The 13,478-nt window shown below is 43.7% G+C and overlaps 1 protein-coding gene across 8 annotated transcripts in view; it reads left to right on the top strand.

Annotated features, from left to right (window-relative positions):
• The window catches only part of TP53BP1 (tumor protein p53 binding protein 1), a 70,913-nt gene extending 57,972 nt beyond the window's left edge, over positions 1–12,941 (top strand). For 3 of the 8 annotated variants that reach the window (XM_042942212.1, XM_042942213.1, XM_042942216.1), the window contains 9 exons: positions 320–469; positions 762–1,192; positions 4,027–4,218; positions 4,622–4,840; positions 6,471–6,686; positions 10,573–10,667; positions 11,421–11,620; positions 12,094–12,239; positions 12,588–12,941. In XM_042942212.1, the coding sequence (XP_042798146.1) occupies positions 320–469; positions 762–1,192; positions 4,027–4,218; positions 4,622–4,840; positions 6,471–6,686; positions 10,573–10,667; positions 11,421–11,620; positions 12,094–12,239; positions 12,588–12,775 (1,837 nt within the window). In that variant the 3' untranslated portion in view covers positions 12,776–12,941. The other 5 variants (XM_042942214.1, XR_006203611.1, XR_006203609.1 and 2 more) reach the window with 5 other exon arrangements.
• The last annotated feature ends 537 nt before the right edge of the window (positions 12,942–13,478 follow it).

The raw sequence follows: 13,478 nt of genomic DNA on the forward strand, positions 1-13,478 counted from the left end.
TTGTTATCCTCTGCAGGTGTCTAGAGCCTGTAGTAGAAGAGAAGGCAGGGAAGAAATGGGTGTGCTATTTTTGAGGGCAACAGTAGGAAGCTTTGTCAGGAGGGAATAGACTTCCATAGAGGAGGATGTCCTTTACTCGTTATCCTACACTCCTACTCCCTGGCTGATATTTTGGTGGTGGGTGTGCAGGCCAGCTTCCTGCTGTGTTGGAGGTCTAATACATGTTGGCCTGGCATGTGGTTTAAGGGCCACGGGGAGACTTTGTGGAGAAAGGATCCAGTAGCAGGTGCTGTCAGACTAACCTGTCTTCATTCTCTAGTCCTAGAAAAGGGGTCAGTCAGACAGGGGCGCCAGTGTGTGAGGAGGATGGTGATGCAGGCCTTGGCATCAGACAGGGAGGGAAGGCTCCAGTCACGCCTCGTGGGCGCGGGCGAAGGGGCCGCCCGCCTTCTCGGACCACTGGAACCAGGTACCCGGGTAGTGTGAGATACACTTAGTCTATGACTTATGCAGAAAAAAAGGGAGTAGAGAGAAGAGAGGGGAGTAGAGAGTATGTGGGGTGTCAGGAGGGACACGAGGGGTCCACATTGACTTGGGAGCGGGCAGGGATCAGAGAGGCCACCGAGAAACCAGGCTTAGGCCTGTGATGGGGTCCTCCAAGAATGGGCTGAGGAAGACCCATGGACAAAGGAGTGGGAAAATTGCCAGTTAGAAACTTTTCTTATTTTAACTGCCTTCTCCTATCTCTTATCTTTGTTTAGGGAAACAGCTGTTCCTGGCCCCTTGGGCATAGAGGACATATCACCCAGCATGTCACCAGATGATAAATCCTTCACTCGTATTGTGCCCCGAGTGCCGGACTCCACCAGGCGAGCAGACACGGGTGCCAGTGCTTTGCGTCGAAGTGACTCTCCAGAGATTCCTTTCCAGGCTGCTACTGGCCATTCTGATGGCTTAGATGCCTCCTCTCCAGGAAATAGCTTTGTGGGACTCCGTGTTGTAGCCAAGTGGTCGTCCAATGGCTATTTTTACTCTGGGAAAATCACTCGTGATGTCGGAGCTGGGAAGTATAAATTGCTCTTTGATGATGGGTACGAGTGTGATGTGTTGGGCAAAGACATTCTGCTGTGTGACCCCATCCCACTGGATACGGAAGTGACAGCCCTCTCGGAGGATGAGTATTTCAGTGCAGGTAATAAAGGGAGTGGTGTCTGTAAGAGATTTAATGTGCCTGGGCCAGTCCTCTCTCCAGTCAGTAATTACCAAGGGCATTCTCTCCAGCCCAACTACTCTTCTTCAGGGGTCTCCAAAGCTACAGATTTCATTCCTACTATGTGAGGTACTCTCACACTGGCTTTTTGTTTTCATTTGTTGCTTATTTTTGAATTAACTTAAAAGAATTTTTTTTTTTAATATTTATTTTTGAGAGAGAGAGAGAGAGAGAGAGAGAGAGAGAGAGAGAGAGAGAGAGAGAAAGTACAAGTCGGGGAGGGGCAGAGAGAGGGAGACACACAATTGAAGTAGGCTCCAGGCTCTGAGCTGTCAGCACAGAGCCCAATGCGGGGCTCGAACTCACGAACCAAACCGTGAGATTGTGACCTAAGCCAAAGTCAGACGCTTAACTGAGCCACCCAGGTACTCCTGAACTTACTTTGGAATAATATATTTACAGAAAATGTACAGACTGTGTAAAGCACTAAATACTGTGATAATGTGAGAAGTTCTCAACTACCCGTCAGCCAGCTTCCACTCTTGTTAACATCTTATGATAGCATGGCACATTTGTCAAAACTAAGAAACCAACCTTGATTCCTTACTAACTAACTAAATTCCAGACTTTATTTGCATTTTATCAGGTTTTATATATCCTTTTTCTATTCCAGGATCCAATCCATTAGTCTTCATGTGTCCTTTGATCTGTGACAGTTTCTGAATCTTTTCTTGTTTTTCATGGCCTTGACGGTTATAAGGAGTGTATAGTCAGATATTTGTCCCTCAGTTCTGGTCTATCTCACCTTTTGTTTTATATTGGAGTTACAGGTTTTGAAAAGAATGCTGTGGAGGTAAAGTGCCTTTTTCATTATGTCACAGAGGATTGAGGCCTATGACATCCACAGGACATCTCTAGTCACGTTAACCTTTATCACTTACTTAAAGTATTTGCCCGATTTCTCCACTGTAAAGTTAGTGTTTTCCCTTTCGATTTATCTGCTCTTTCACCACTGACTTAAACTTAGTACCTGCCTTGCTAGGAATCTAGTAGGTGAGTGTAGCAGATATATTGAGATATTTTTGCTTAGGAAGACGTCGTTAGTACTGTATTTTTATGTCTGCACAGCAACCATTTACTGTCTGGTTTGAAAAAATTAAAAATTTTTAAGTAGCCAGTTCCTCTGATAATGAGATATTTGTATTATGACTGTTGCATGTGCCAGTTCTTTGAATATATTCCCTTTTTTTGAGCTAATCTGGAGATAAATGTGTTGAGTTTGTCATTTAAAAACATCCTGTCTGGAGATTTTTTGGAACATAAATTGGGATATAATGGGCAAAAATGCCTCTGGTGAAGTTTCCTCAGACTTTCTTGTGATTTGGACTCCTGAGTAGTTTTTTGCCCCTTTATCATTGTTAATCTTTACCTTCTAGTCCTGGGTAACACTTAGCTTTAGGTGGCATCATTTAGTAGCATGTGGATGTAGGTCTTTTATGACCTTTGGCTTACATAGTTTGTATCAAATATACCCATTGTATCAAATGTATCCATTAGGTTTAAAGCCTGTCTTCGAGGTCCTCTTAAGACCAAGAGACAGTTCTGTATCCAGTGTGAATTATGGCATCAAGGGGTGGGGTGTCTCTTGTGTCTTATTTATCAAGGCTGTCTACTAACATCATTACTAGACTGCTTCGAGTTGTAGTAGCTCTTCATCAGTGTGAAGTATATTCTTGGCCTTGGGCTTCATTGTACTCTTGAAAGGGGTCTTTGTGACTTAGTTTGCTGGTAGAGATTGAAGCCAGAAGATGAAGCAGCAAGGGGGAGGGGAGTGATTCTGTGGCATAAATAGAGAACCAAGGCCTGCTTTCACGTCTGTATTTCTTTCCTTGGTGGCATATGCTCTGGGTTTCTTTTAGCCCTTCATTCAAGCACAGACCAGTGGGAGAGAACAAACGGACTCTTCTTTTATAAGAATGAAGAGGTGTTCATGAAAATGCCTTGTTTTTATGTTATATACATTGTGCGTGCGTGTGTGTGTGTGTGTGTGTGTGTGTGTGTGTAGCATGTGTAGGTATATAAGTTGTTTATTGATGGATGGAGGAGGAGGAGTATCATCTTTTTACAGGTTTGGAAATGGGTCTTGCCCAAGATCACACAGTTTGGTGGTAGCAGAGTTAGGCCTAGGCTCAGGTCTCCTAAATTCTAGCCCTGTTCCGTTTTATACTCCACATTGTGTTCCTTGTAACCTAAAGGCCTTTAGGTTCTGAAGCAGAGCAAGAGCAAGAAAGTAGATAATAGGGAAGATTAGTCAGGGGAGGCAGAATTTATGTGTTTTTTCCTTTCTTTGCTCTGTATCTCTATTTTGATTTAGCCACGCAGACACATGCTCTGTCTTTCTCTCTTCGAGTTAAGTCATCTTTCACCTACAGCTTAGCTCAAGAATTATCACTGTCTCCAAAGAAACCAAGAAAGGTTTAGTAATTTATAATGGGATTATTAAGAAACCACATGTCATTTCAAGAAATAATTGAACCTCTAATAACTCATAAATGCTGGCTTTTAGGAGGCTTTATTTTATAACCAAAGGATTCCTTCTGTTGAGAATCTTTCCATGTCCCAATCTCAGGGTTGTAGCTACATATATTCTTAAGTGGTGGTGGTGTCTGAGATTGACAGCTGGGATTTCAGTACTAACTTCAGTCCACTGTCGGACTTCCTGATGCCCTGACACAACCTGTTGTGCAGACCCACTGTGAGTGGCTGCCAAGCAACCTAAAACAATAGCAGGCTGCTCTTATGTTTTTCCCACCCAGGAGTGGTGAAAGGGCATAGGAAGGAGTCTGGAGAGCTCTACTATAGCATTGAAAAAGAAGGCCAAAGGAAGTGGTACAAGCGAATGGCCGTCATCCTGTCCTTGGAGCAAGGAAATAGACTGCGAGAGCAGTATGGCCTTGGCCCATATGAGGCAGTAACACCCCTTACCAAGGCAGCAGATATCAGCTTAGGTAAGACCTTTGTTTCCTAGCTCCGGGCCCCTGTCCTGTTTGTGGTGGGAAGAGCGGTTTCTAGAGCAATCAGGATGCTTCGCTAAATCTTGCAAGTCCTGTGTGGTTTATGAGATGCTAATGAGCTGCCATTTTCTGGAGCCACCACCTATCTCTGTTTCCTTCCCAGGACCACATGGTAAATCCTCAGATTCTTCTGGTCTTCCCAGTTCTTCAGGGGACCAGATGCATTTCAGTCATGGCTAAGACTGAAACAGAATGGCAGCTTTAAAAGAGGTTTCCCGTTCTCATAGGAGGTGGAGGAAAGGGTGTGGTGATATCTAAATCAGGCTCTGCCAAGCTTCTTGGAGTCCAGGGCCTCAGACCATGGGAGTTGACCAACCTTTGACTTATCCTATCATAGACAATTTGGTGGAAGGGAAACGGAAACGGCGCAGCAACATCAGCTCCCCAGCCACCCCTACTGCCTCCAGCAGCAGCAGCAGCACAACCCCTACCCGCAAGATTACAGACAGCCCTCGTGCCTCCTCGGGAGTTCTCTCAGGCAAAAGAAAACTGATCACTTCTGAAGAAGAACGGTCCCCTGCCAAGCGAGGCCGGAAGTCTGCCACTGTGAAACCTGGTGAGTACTCCCTTTTGCCTCATCCTCCCTCAGACCACTGTGGAATGCAGGGCCAGCTGCTGGAGAGAAGGAGCCTGATAAGTGGCAATGGCCGCTCTGTCCTGCTACAAAGTTGGGATCCTGCACAAGCACAGGTAGTACTCAGCTTACTGCATCTACCTTTACACATCTCCCAGCAGAGTCCAGTGGAGATAGATAGGACACTAGGTCTTGATTGGAAACATTCATTGAGTTCTGTATAAGTTCCAGGAGGGAAAGAAACTGAATTTTAAGCAGATTCCTTTATCTGGCACCATCTTCTACCTCAGGAAGCTCTGCTTCCTGAGTCTTTTTGTGCTCAGGGCCCTGTGGCTCTCCCAGACTTCCTACTGAAAGCTAGTACCTCAGTCTGCATCTCCTTGTACTGTTCCTCAAACACCTCCTTTCCACGCACTCATGTTTCATGTTAACAGGAATTCATCCGTCTGTTGTTCACGGAGTCTCTAATATCCAGCCCCAGCCATTGTGGGTTCTGGAGACACAGGTGTAAAGTCCTCAGTGTCTGCCCTGAGGGAGCTCTCAGTGCAGCAGACTGAGCGAGTTCATCGGTTGTTACGTTGTCCTAGCACCAGAGTTCCTTTGGTTTCCTGTATATTTGCGTTGTGTCATCTCCATATGTATCCAGCACCTCTGTTGTGTTCAGGGTATGTGAGGCATGAAGTCCTTCGATATTACTTCATATAGTCCCAATGAGGTTTAGATGCTAGAATTCATTTTCTAGTTGAAGAATTTGAGGTACAGAAAAGTTGGCTAACTTTACCAAGGTGACCTAGTAATCCAGAATTCAAACTCAGGCAGTTTGACTTTGAAGTCCAGGCTTATACATACTACATCAGACTGTTCTCCTCCTGCTGGTTTTGTTTTAGGGAGGCATGACCTGTCTGTCATCTTAGCCTCCTAATGAGGCTATGATTCTGCTTCTTCAAATCAGGTATTTGTTTTCTTCTTGAGGACTTATTGGGGCACTCGTAGCATGGGTGTTCTGGGAGTCCTGGGCTGGCCGGTGCACTTACTCACCCCCAGGGGTTGGAAACTGGGATAATTGAAGCAGGCTGTTTTGCTGTAGCTCCATCAGTGAGTAAGAACACTTTATTACCAAGTATTCTGTGCACCGTTCTGGTGACGGTTAGGCATAGGGTGGGAGTATCTGCTGGGTACACTTCTCGGTAACAAAAAAAATGGGTTTTTTGTTTTTTTGTTTTTAAGGGCTGTTTCAAAATATCACATATCCTGGGGAAATCAGAGCACTGAGCAAGAGAAAGTGGGCTGAAGATTTCTAAGTATTTTTCACTCTTACCTAAACTTTGTTTGTATTAGAACCACTACTTTCTTCAGATCCCAGAAGTATTTAGTTTGGCTGTATAAAAACAATACTAGTTGATATTCATTTATAAATCGTCATGACTGTATAAAACTTAAATACATAAAATTTCTCTGCACTGTAAATTGGGTCCTGGGACCCAATAGGGGTCCATAGGAATGGTCTTTGGTCAGTAGCTCAAAAAACCTGGTCAGGACATTGCCTACCCATCCGGTCATGCCCAGGCAGTGGTCTGTATCCTTCTAGTAATTGTGTCTCCATCCCTTCCAGGTGCAGTGGGGGCAGGAGAGTTTGTGAGCCCCTGTGAGAGTGGAGACAACATGGGTGAACCCTCTGCCTTGGAAGAGCAGAGAGGGCCTTTGCCCCTTAACAAAACCTTGTTTCTTGGCTATGCCTTTCTTCTCACCATGGCCACAACAAGTGACAAGTTGGCCAGCCGCTCCAAACTGCCAGATGGCCCTACAGGAAGCAGTGAGGAAGAGGAGGGTAAGTCCCTAGGAAGCCCTGGGGGCTCTGACACATGAGCACTTTCTTCCTTTCCATTCACTTATGAGCCTATAAAGTAAGCAGTGCAAGTGGTGTGTGAGATCTTGGTCGGGGAAAGTTAATGAACTCTCCTTCTTAATATATAGACGGTTTTCACAAAATTCCTCTTAGTGGCTCCTCAAAACAATCCTGTGAGGCACATGGGACATAGATCTTACCGTCCATTTTACAGATGAGGAAACAAGCTTAGAGAGGTTAAAACCGTGCTTTTTGTCTGCAGTAATGGTAGGTTTGGGACTAGAACCCGGTGTTCATTCTATCCTATGACAGTCCTCCAAGTCAGGTTTCTGAATGCCCTGCCATCTTTCCCATCTGTGTTCTAGGGGCAGTTGCTAGAGAAAACCCACCTGGGGGCGAAGTTGATTCTCGTGAGGTCTGTGCATAAGACAGAGAATGTAGGGTGCCCAGGGCCCCAGGGTGATATCAGAGAAACAGCTTCTAAGCCTTTTCAACTCTTGTATCTCTGTTCAACCTTAACCTAAATCTATATATTGTATTTCTGTGTGGTCTATGACTTAGGGTTTGAGTGAAGGCTGTAGTGGGGACAGGTAAAAATCGTTTGAACTGTCTAAAGAGTGTGTGATCTAGGAGAGAAAATGGGTGGATACAAATGTATACACTGTAAGTGACTCACAGCAGCATCCACATATATCTGTGAACCATAAAGGTGCAGATGGAGTGATGTTCTGCAGGTTAGTTACTATATCTTACACGAGGGAATCGAATTGGGGAACATGGTTTCATAAAATAGCACCACTGCAAATCTGCGATGGTAGGCATCTCAGGTGTGTAGACAACTCTTCCCCTAATTAACCAAAACCAACCATACCATGTGGAAATCTGTACAGGGCTATGGGAAGGGTGATCAGAGAATTGAAATTACGGTTTATGCTATTTGGAAGGTGCATAAACAGCCATCAGTAGAGCGACTCTAGGGTGTGGGAGCAGGTGTGGCATGTGTGGGGTTTCAAGGTTAAGTGTGTGCCCAGCTTTGTTTGTCAGACAGAATTCAGATAGGTATCATTGGCGACAAGGTGTATGAAGAGTTTCCTAGCTAAGAGTGTAGTTTACTTTGATTATAATGGGAGTCCCTTGAGGATTCTGCAGGATGTGGCATCAAAACAGTGTTTGTGGTCTTGTTTTCTTTTGCTTTCACAGTATTGCTAGACTCTGGACTTTATTCTCCAAGATGCTCCTAGCCCTTCCATAGACCAGGACTTCACAAGGCAACTCTATAATGTTTTATCTGTGGTATAGCATAGTCAAGAAAGGCAGCTTTGGGGGTGTGCCCGGGTGGCTCAGTTGGTTAAGCATCCAACTCTTGATATTTGGCTCAGGTCATGATCTCATAGTTCATGAGATCTAGCCCCATGTCAGGCTCTGTGCTGACAGCGTGGAGCCTGCTTGGGATTCCCTGTCTCTCTTTGTCCCTCCCGCATGTGCGCTCCCTCTCTCTCAAAAAAATAACCAAACATTAAAAAAAAAAAAAAAAAAAAAAAAAAAATCTGGTATAAGATGCACACTGTCCAACATCTGTGAGCCTGTGTGAGATTAATAAACTCAACTCCTAAAAATTCCCTCCACTGATGGCTGATATATCAAATGTTTATAATCCCAACCTTGCAACCATGTGCGGAAGGAGGTAGGCCTTATCTAAATGAGGAGGAGAAATTGGACATTTTTAAGAGATTGCCAGGTTTCTCATGGAAAATGTGATTATAGTGAACATGTCTGCTTTATCATCGGACACTGCCCAGAAGTACCAAAATCCTTGATGTTTTTGGCATGTGAGAATGTTGACAGGTACCTCAGTCTCAAGAAGCCTGGAGACATTTGTACTAAAACAACCTACAGAATATTAATAGTTTTGGGGCTCCTGGGTGGCTCAGTTGGTTAAGTGTCTGACTTCGGCTCGGGTTGTGATCTCACAATTCGCAGGTTCAAGCCCTGCATTGGGCTTCGTGCTGACAGTGCAGAGCTTGCTTGGGATTCTCTCTCTCTGTCTCTCTCTCTCAAATAAACTTAAAAAAAAAAAAAAAGAATATTTATAGTTTAAAAGAATCTATGTGACATGACTAATAGATAAATGGGAATCTTAGATGCTAGTTTATATCAGGAGCTGATAGAATGCTCAAATCCATTTAATGAGACATATTTATTAATGAGTTAAGAATATGGCACCTGGTATTGTTAGGAGGTACACTATCGGGGACCCATCAGCCATAGGGATTGACTCTAGAGTTGGGTTTATTTAGTATCTTCATCCTTGATTTTAGATGATGGAATTAAAAACCTGTTCATTTTAACCTCAGGTCAGGCAGGGCCACTCATAAATCACAAATAAAATGAAATCCAAAATGAGAAAAAGTAGAGGAATGGACTGCTGCCTAGACAGGGTAATATTTGATTACACAGGAGCAAGGAAATATAATTGGGAAATATAATTGGGGATTAAAATCTAGGGTAAGACTGGAAACAGACCTGGATTAAGCAGACATAAAATAGAAGTCTTGGGGAAAATAAAGGGCCATGAGAGGCCCCGGGAGCAACTCAGCAGTAGTGTTGGTACTGAGAATTGTGACAAATGTGTATTGAGATGGATCAAAAGGATACAGTGATGAAACAGAAATAGTCCTGCTCTCATCTGAGTGTTTTATAACCATGTAAAGTTTCTAGTTTGAGTTTTCATTTTAAGAGGAACGTGAGAATGTGTAGTCAAGGACAGAGCAATGGACATGAATAGGCTGGCCAGTCCTCACTAGAGGTGTAGAGGACTGAGTGTGGGGCGTCAGCGCTTGTGGGTGGCTCCATCAGTAAGGAGGGCACCACAGGCCTGGCCTGTCTGCACAGGTTCTGTTCTGTCAGTTACCACTGGGCGTGAGGGGAAGGGAATGGTCTTGGCACTAAACTCTTATGAATTTGGTTGGGTTTTTTATTTGTGATAAGTTCATTAGAACTTAATTTCTCAGAACTCCTAATTAACTAAAATCTCTAATGTCTTGCCTTTTTTTTTTTTTTGTCTTTTCTTTTTTAATGTGTTATTTATATATGAGAGGAGCAGATATTTGGTCAAAAGAAGCAATTTCTAATTGCCTAGGGTCATTACAGCTTCAGCCTCATCTCTCATAACTTCTACTTCACCCTCAAGACTGTAAAGCAGTCATTGATGTTCAGTGTCCTGAGGTACTTCAAGATCATCAAAGGTAGATAGTTTTCAATAAAAAGGTTGAAATAGGATTTTTCTGGCTAGCCTTCACTTAATCAGCTACATTGTAGAAACCCTACTTTCTTTGAGTATTCTGGTTCTTCAGAGTTTTAGTGTACAAGGGGTAAAAAATTCTGATGAAGGGGGAGTTTGAAGGCTTTGTTACAAAAAGTGCTAATCAGCTATTCTTCATCTCCACATCAGGCAGAATTAGAGGAAATGGGCTTAGTTTGCAGGAGACATTTAGGGTAGTCCTAAGGAACAACTTCCTGATGGTAAGGGTTATTCAAATTGGAGTACATTACCATGGGAACTGGTTGTGTGTCGATCCCTGTTAACAGTCCCATGACTTGGTACAGAAACCTTTGATGTTTTGGGGTTTAGGACCTACCCCCATTTCTCATCTTTCCCACCCTTTCTGCTCTTGTCCCTGCTTTTGGCAGCATTTTATAGTGCTCATGACAGATCTCTTTCTGACCCATGGGAAAGCTCTCGACCTGTCTTTAGGATATAGTGCTATGGAGCTAGCTGGGAGTGTCAAAGGAGGCAGCAAGAGGCAGGCTTAAAGTAGTAAATACAAAACTAACTAGTAATTATTATCTTGGTTATTTTTTTAAATAGAATTTTTAGAAATTCCTCCTTTCAACAAGCAGTATACAGAATCCCAGCTTCGAGCAGGAGCTGGCTATATTCTTGAAGACTTCAATGAAGCCCAGGTGAGGAGTTTCTTTGTGTAGCTTCCCAAAAGGGCAGTAATGAGAAGAGTCTGAGGGGGAGGGGATGGAGAGGTTGGGTACACCAGGTAGACAGTTGAGGAACTGGGAAACTGCCACAAAGTTGTTGCATGAACTAGAATTTTTACATGGGTGTAATGAAGAGAAGGTTGTAATGAAGAGAAGTTAGACCCCTTCTTGTTAAAGGCTGTGATTCTATTCTTGGGACAAAAGTAGGTTAAAATTTGTTTAATAGAAATCCCTATTAGAGTGTTGCTGATTCTCAGCCTACAAGGTTGAATATCTGGGATTGGGTGGTCCCTTGAGGGTTTAGGCCCCCAGAAACCTGCAGGTGAGGCAGGGAGAACATCTAAGGAAGCCTGTGGGCCTTTCATTGAGAAAGGCGACCTTGGGTAGAAGGATAGGTTCAGGGACATCTGGGTGGCTCAGTTGGTTGAGCTTGATTTTGGCTCAGGTATTGATCCCAGGGTCATGGGATTGAGCCCCACCGCGGACTCTGCATTGAGCATGAAGTCTGCTTAAGATTGTCTCTCTCTCTCTCTCTCTCTCTCTCTCTCTCTGCCTCTGCTCCTCTCCAGTTTGCACATGTGCTCTAAAAAAAAAAAAAAAAAAAAAAATCACATTTTGGGTGGTATTTTAGAAGTGTTCAGATCTATTCTCTGTGATTAAGGGCTGCTATTCAGGGGCTTTCTGTAGAAGTAACCAGACCCATTGCTTCTGTTCCTTTTCTTCCAGTGTAACACAGCCTACCAGTGTCTCCTAATTGCAGATCAGCATTGTCGAACCCGGAAGTATTTCTTGTGCCTTGCCAGTGGGATTCCTTGTGTGTCTCATGTCTGGGTCCATGATAGTTGCCATGCCAACCAGCTCCAGAATTACCGCAATTATTTGCTGCCTGCTGGGTATAGCCTTGAGGAGCAGAGAATTCTGGATTGGTGAGTATTTGAGAGCCTATCTAGAATGGTAGGCAGGAAGACAGCAAGCTCTTGGAGTGAGGAGAATCAAGGTGAGAGTGTTTCTAGAAATTAGAATGATCATAGGATAAATTAGAGAACTTGAGTGAGTTTATTTTAGTAGTTCATCCAGTTTATGTCCACAGGTACCCTGGTTAAGGACCTTTTGAAGATGTGTGAGGATTTCCATGTAGGTTCAGTGTTCTTGACCTCTAAGGTTAGGGGACTGAATTTCAAGCAAGGCATTTTATTCTTAGTCCCAGGACAAACCTGGACAGCAGAAGGGATGTATTAGAAGGCTAGGATCCCAGAGAATACACGATTCATAGGAGAAGAGAAGGGGGAGTGGTACCGTAATGCAGGGCTTTTGAAAATATTCACACGTTGTTGGATGTAACCTGTCACGTTAGGGTCTTTTCTAATTCCAAGGTGCTGTGTCTCTGACTCCTTTGTAGGCAACCCCGTGAAAACCCTTTCCACAATCTGAAGGTACTCTTGGTGTCAGACCAACAGCAGAACTTCCTCGAGCTCTGGTCTGAGATCCTCATGACTGGGGGGGCAGCCTCCGTGAAGCAGCACCATTCAAGTGCCCATAACAAAGGTACCTGGAAAGTGTATGTGGTGTTACTGCTCCAAGGATGTCCTTCGACCCATAAGTGTTAGGCCCTGTGGTCTGTTAGGTTGACCATATCCGTGTTTCTTCTCTTAGAAAGGCACCACCTTCAGGAGCCACTAGGGGGGAGGCTCTATGCTTCTGCTGGTGTCCAATGGTGTATTTATAAATAATTCTACAAGGTTAGCATACAGTGATTACAGCTTTTCTCTTTGGGTTGTGATCAGTAACACTGATATAAAGGGCTGGAGTTTGGGCACAGTGCACCATACTGGCACATCTTTAATGGAAGGCTAAATTGAGTCTCCTTTCCTCATCTTCCCCTGCTTCCTGCAGATATTGCTTTAGGGGTATTTGATGTGGTGGTGACGGATCCCTCATGCCCAGCCTCGGTGCTGAAGTGTGCTGAAGCATTGCAGCTGCCTGTGGTGTCACAAGAGTGGGTGATCCAGTGCCTCATTGTTGGGGAGAGAATTGGATTCAAGCAGCATCCAAAATATAAACACGATTATGTTTCTCACTAAGGATATTGGTCTTAACCGATTTTATTCCCTGTTGTGGAGATTGTGTTTTAACCAGGTTTTAAATGTGTCTTGTGTGTAACTGGATTCCTTGCATGGATCTTGTATATAGTTTTATTTGCTGGACTTTTATGATAAAATAAATGTTGAATCTCTTTGGTTGTAGTAACTGGGATTTCTTCATCCATTTCTTTGAACTTAATCGCAGAACAAATAGCAAGACCAACATGTGGTACCTTCTCTGTGGTTTTCAATAGGTTTGTTCGTAGTGGAGGACAGCTTGCCAAGGAAAATAACAAGTGAATTTAAAATTTTTCCGTGCCATCATTGTCGAAAGGTTATCCTGGGCTGTTTAAAATTAGATGCTTCCCAAAACCTAATTTTACAGTAGGTCCAGATCAATAGTTGTAGCTAAAGCTGAATGGAATTGAGCATAGCTCTTAAGTTTCCTGGCAATTAAAAAAATCTCTATTTAAAATTGACCTGACAGCTGACTTGTGGGTACTGTACTTTTTCCTAAAAAGGAAAAAGCACCAGTTGCTCTGAAAGGGCAGTGACTATAAGCTTGATGGGATGACTTTGTGCAAGGATCAACAGGAGAAACACAGTGACAACATTTGGAAATGGCAGAAGTTGTAGTCAGAGGTCCAACCTTTTTTAACTGTTATTCCTGTCATAGTTACTAGAAGCTGTTCCTTCCCTACCT

Source organism: Panthera leo, chromosome B3 (assembly GCF_018350215.1).
Source record: "Panthera leo isolate Ple1 chromosome B3, P.leo_Ple1_pat1.1, whole genome shotgun sequence".
NCBI lineage: Eukaryota > Metazoa > Chordata > Mammalia > Carnivora > Felidae > Panthera > Panthera leo.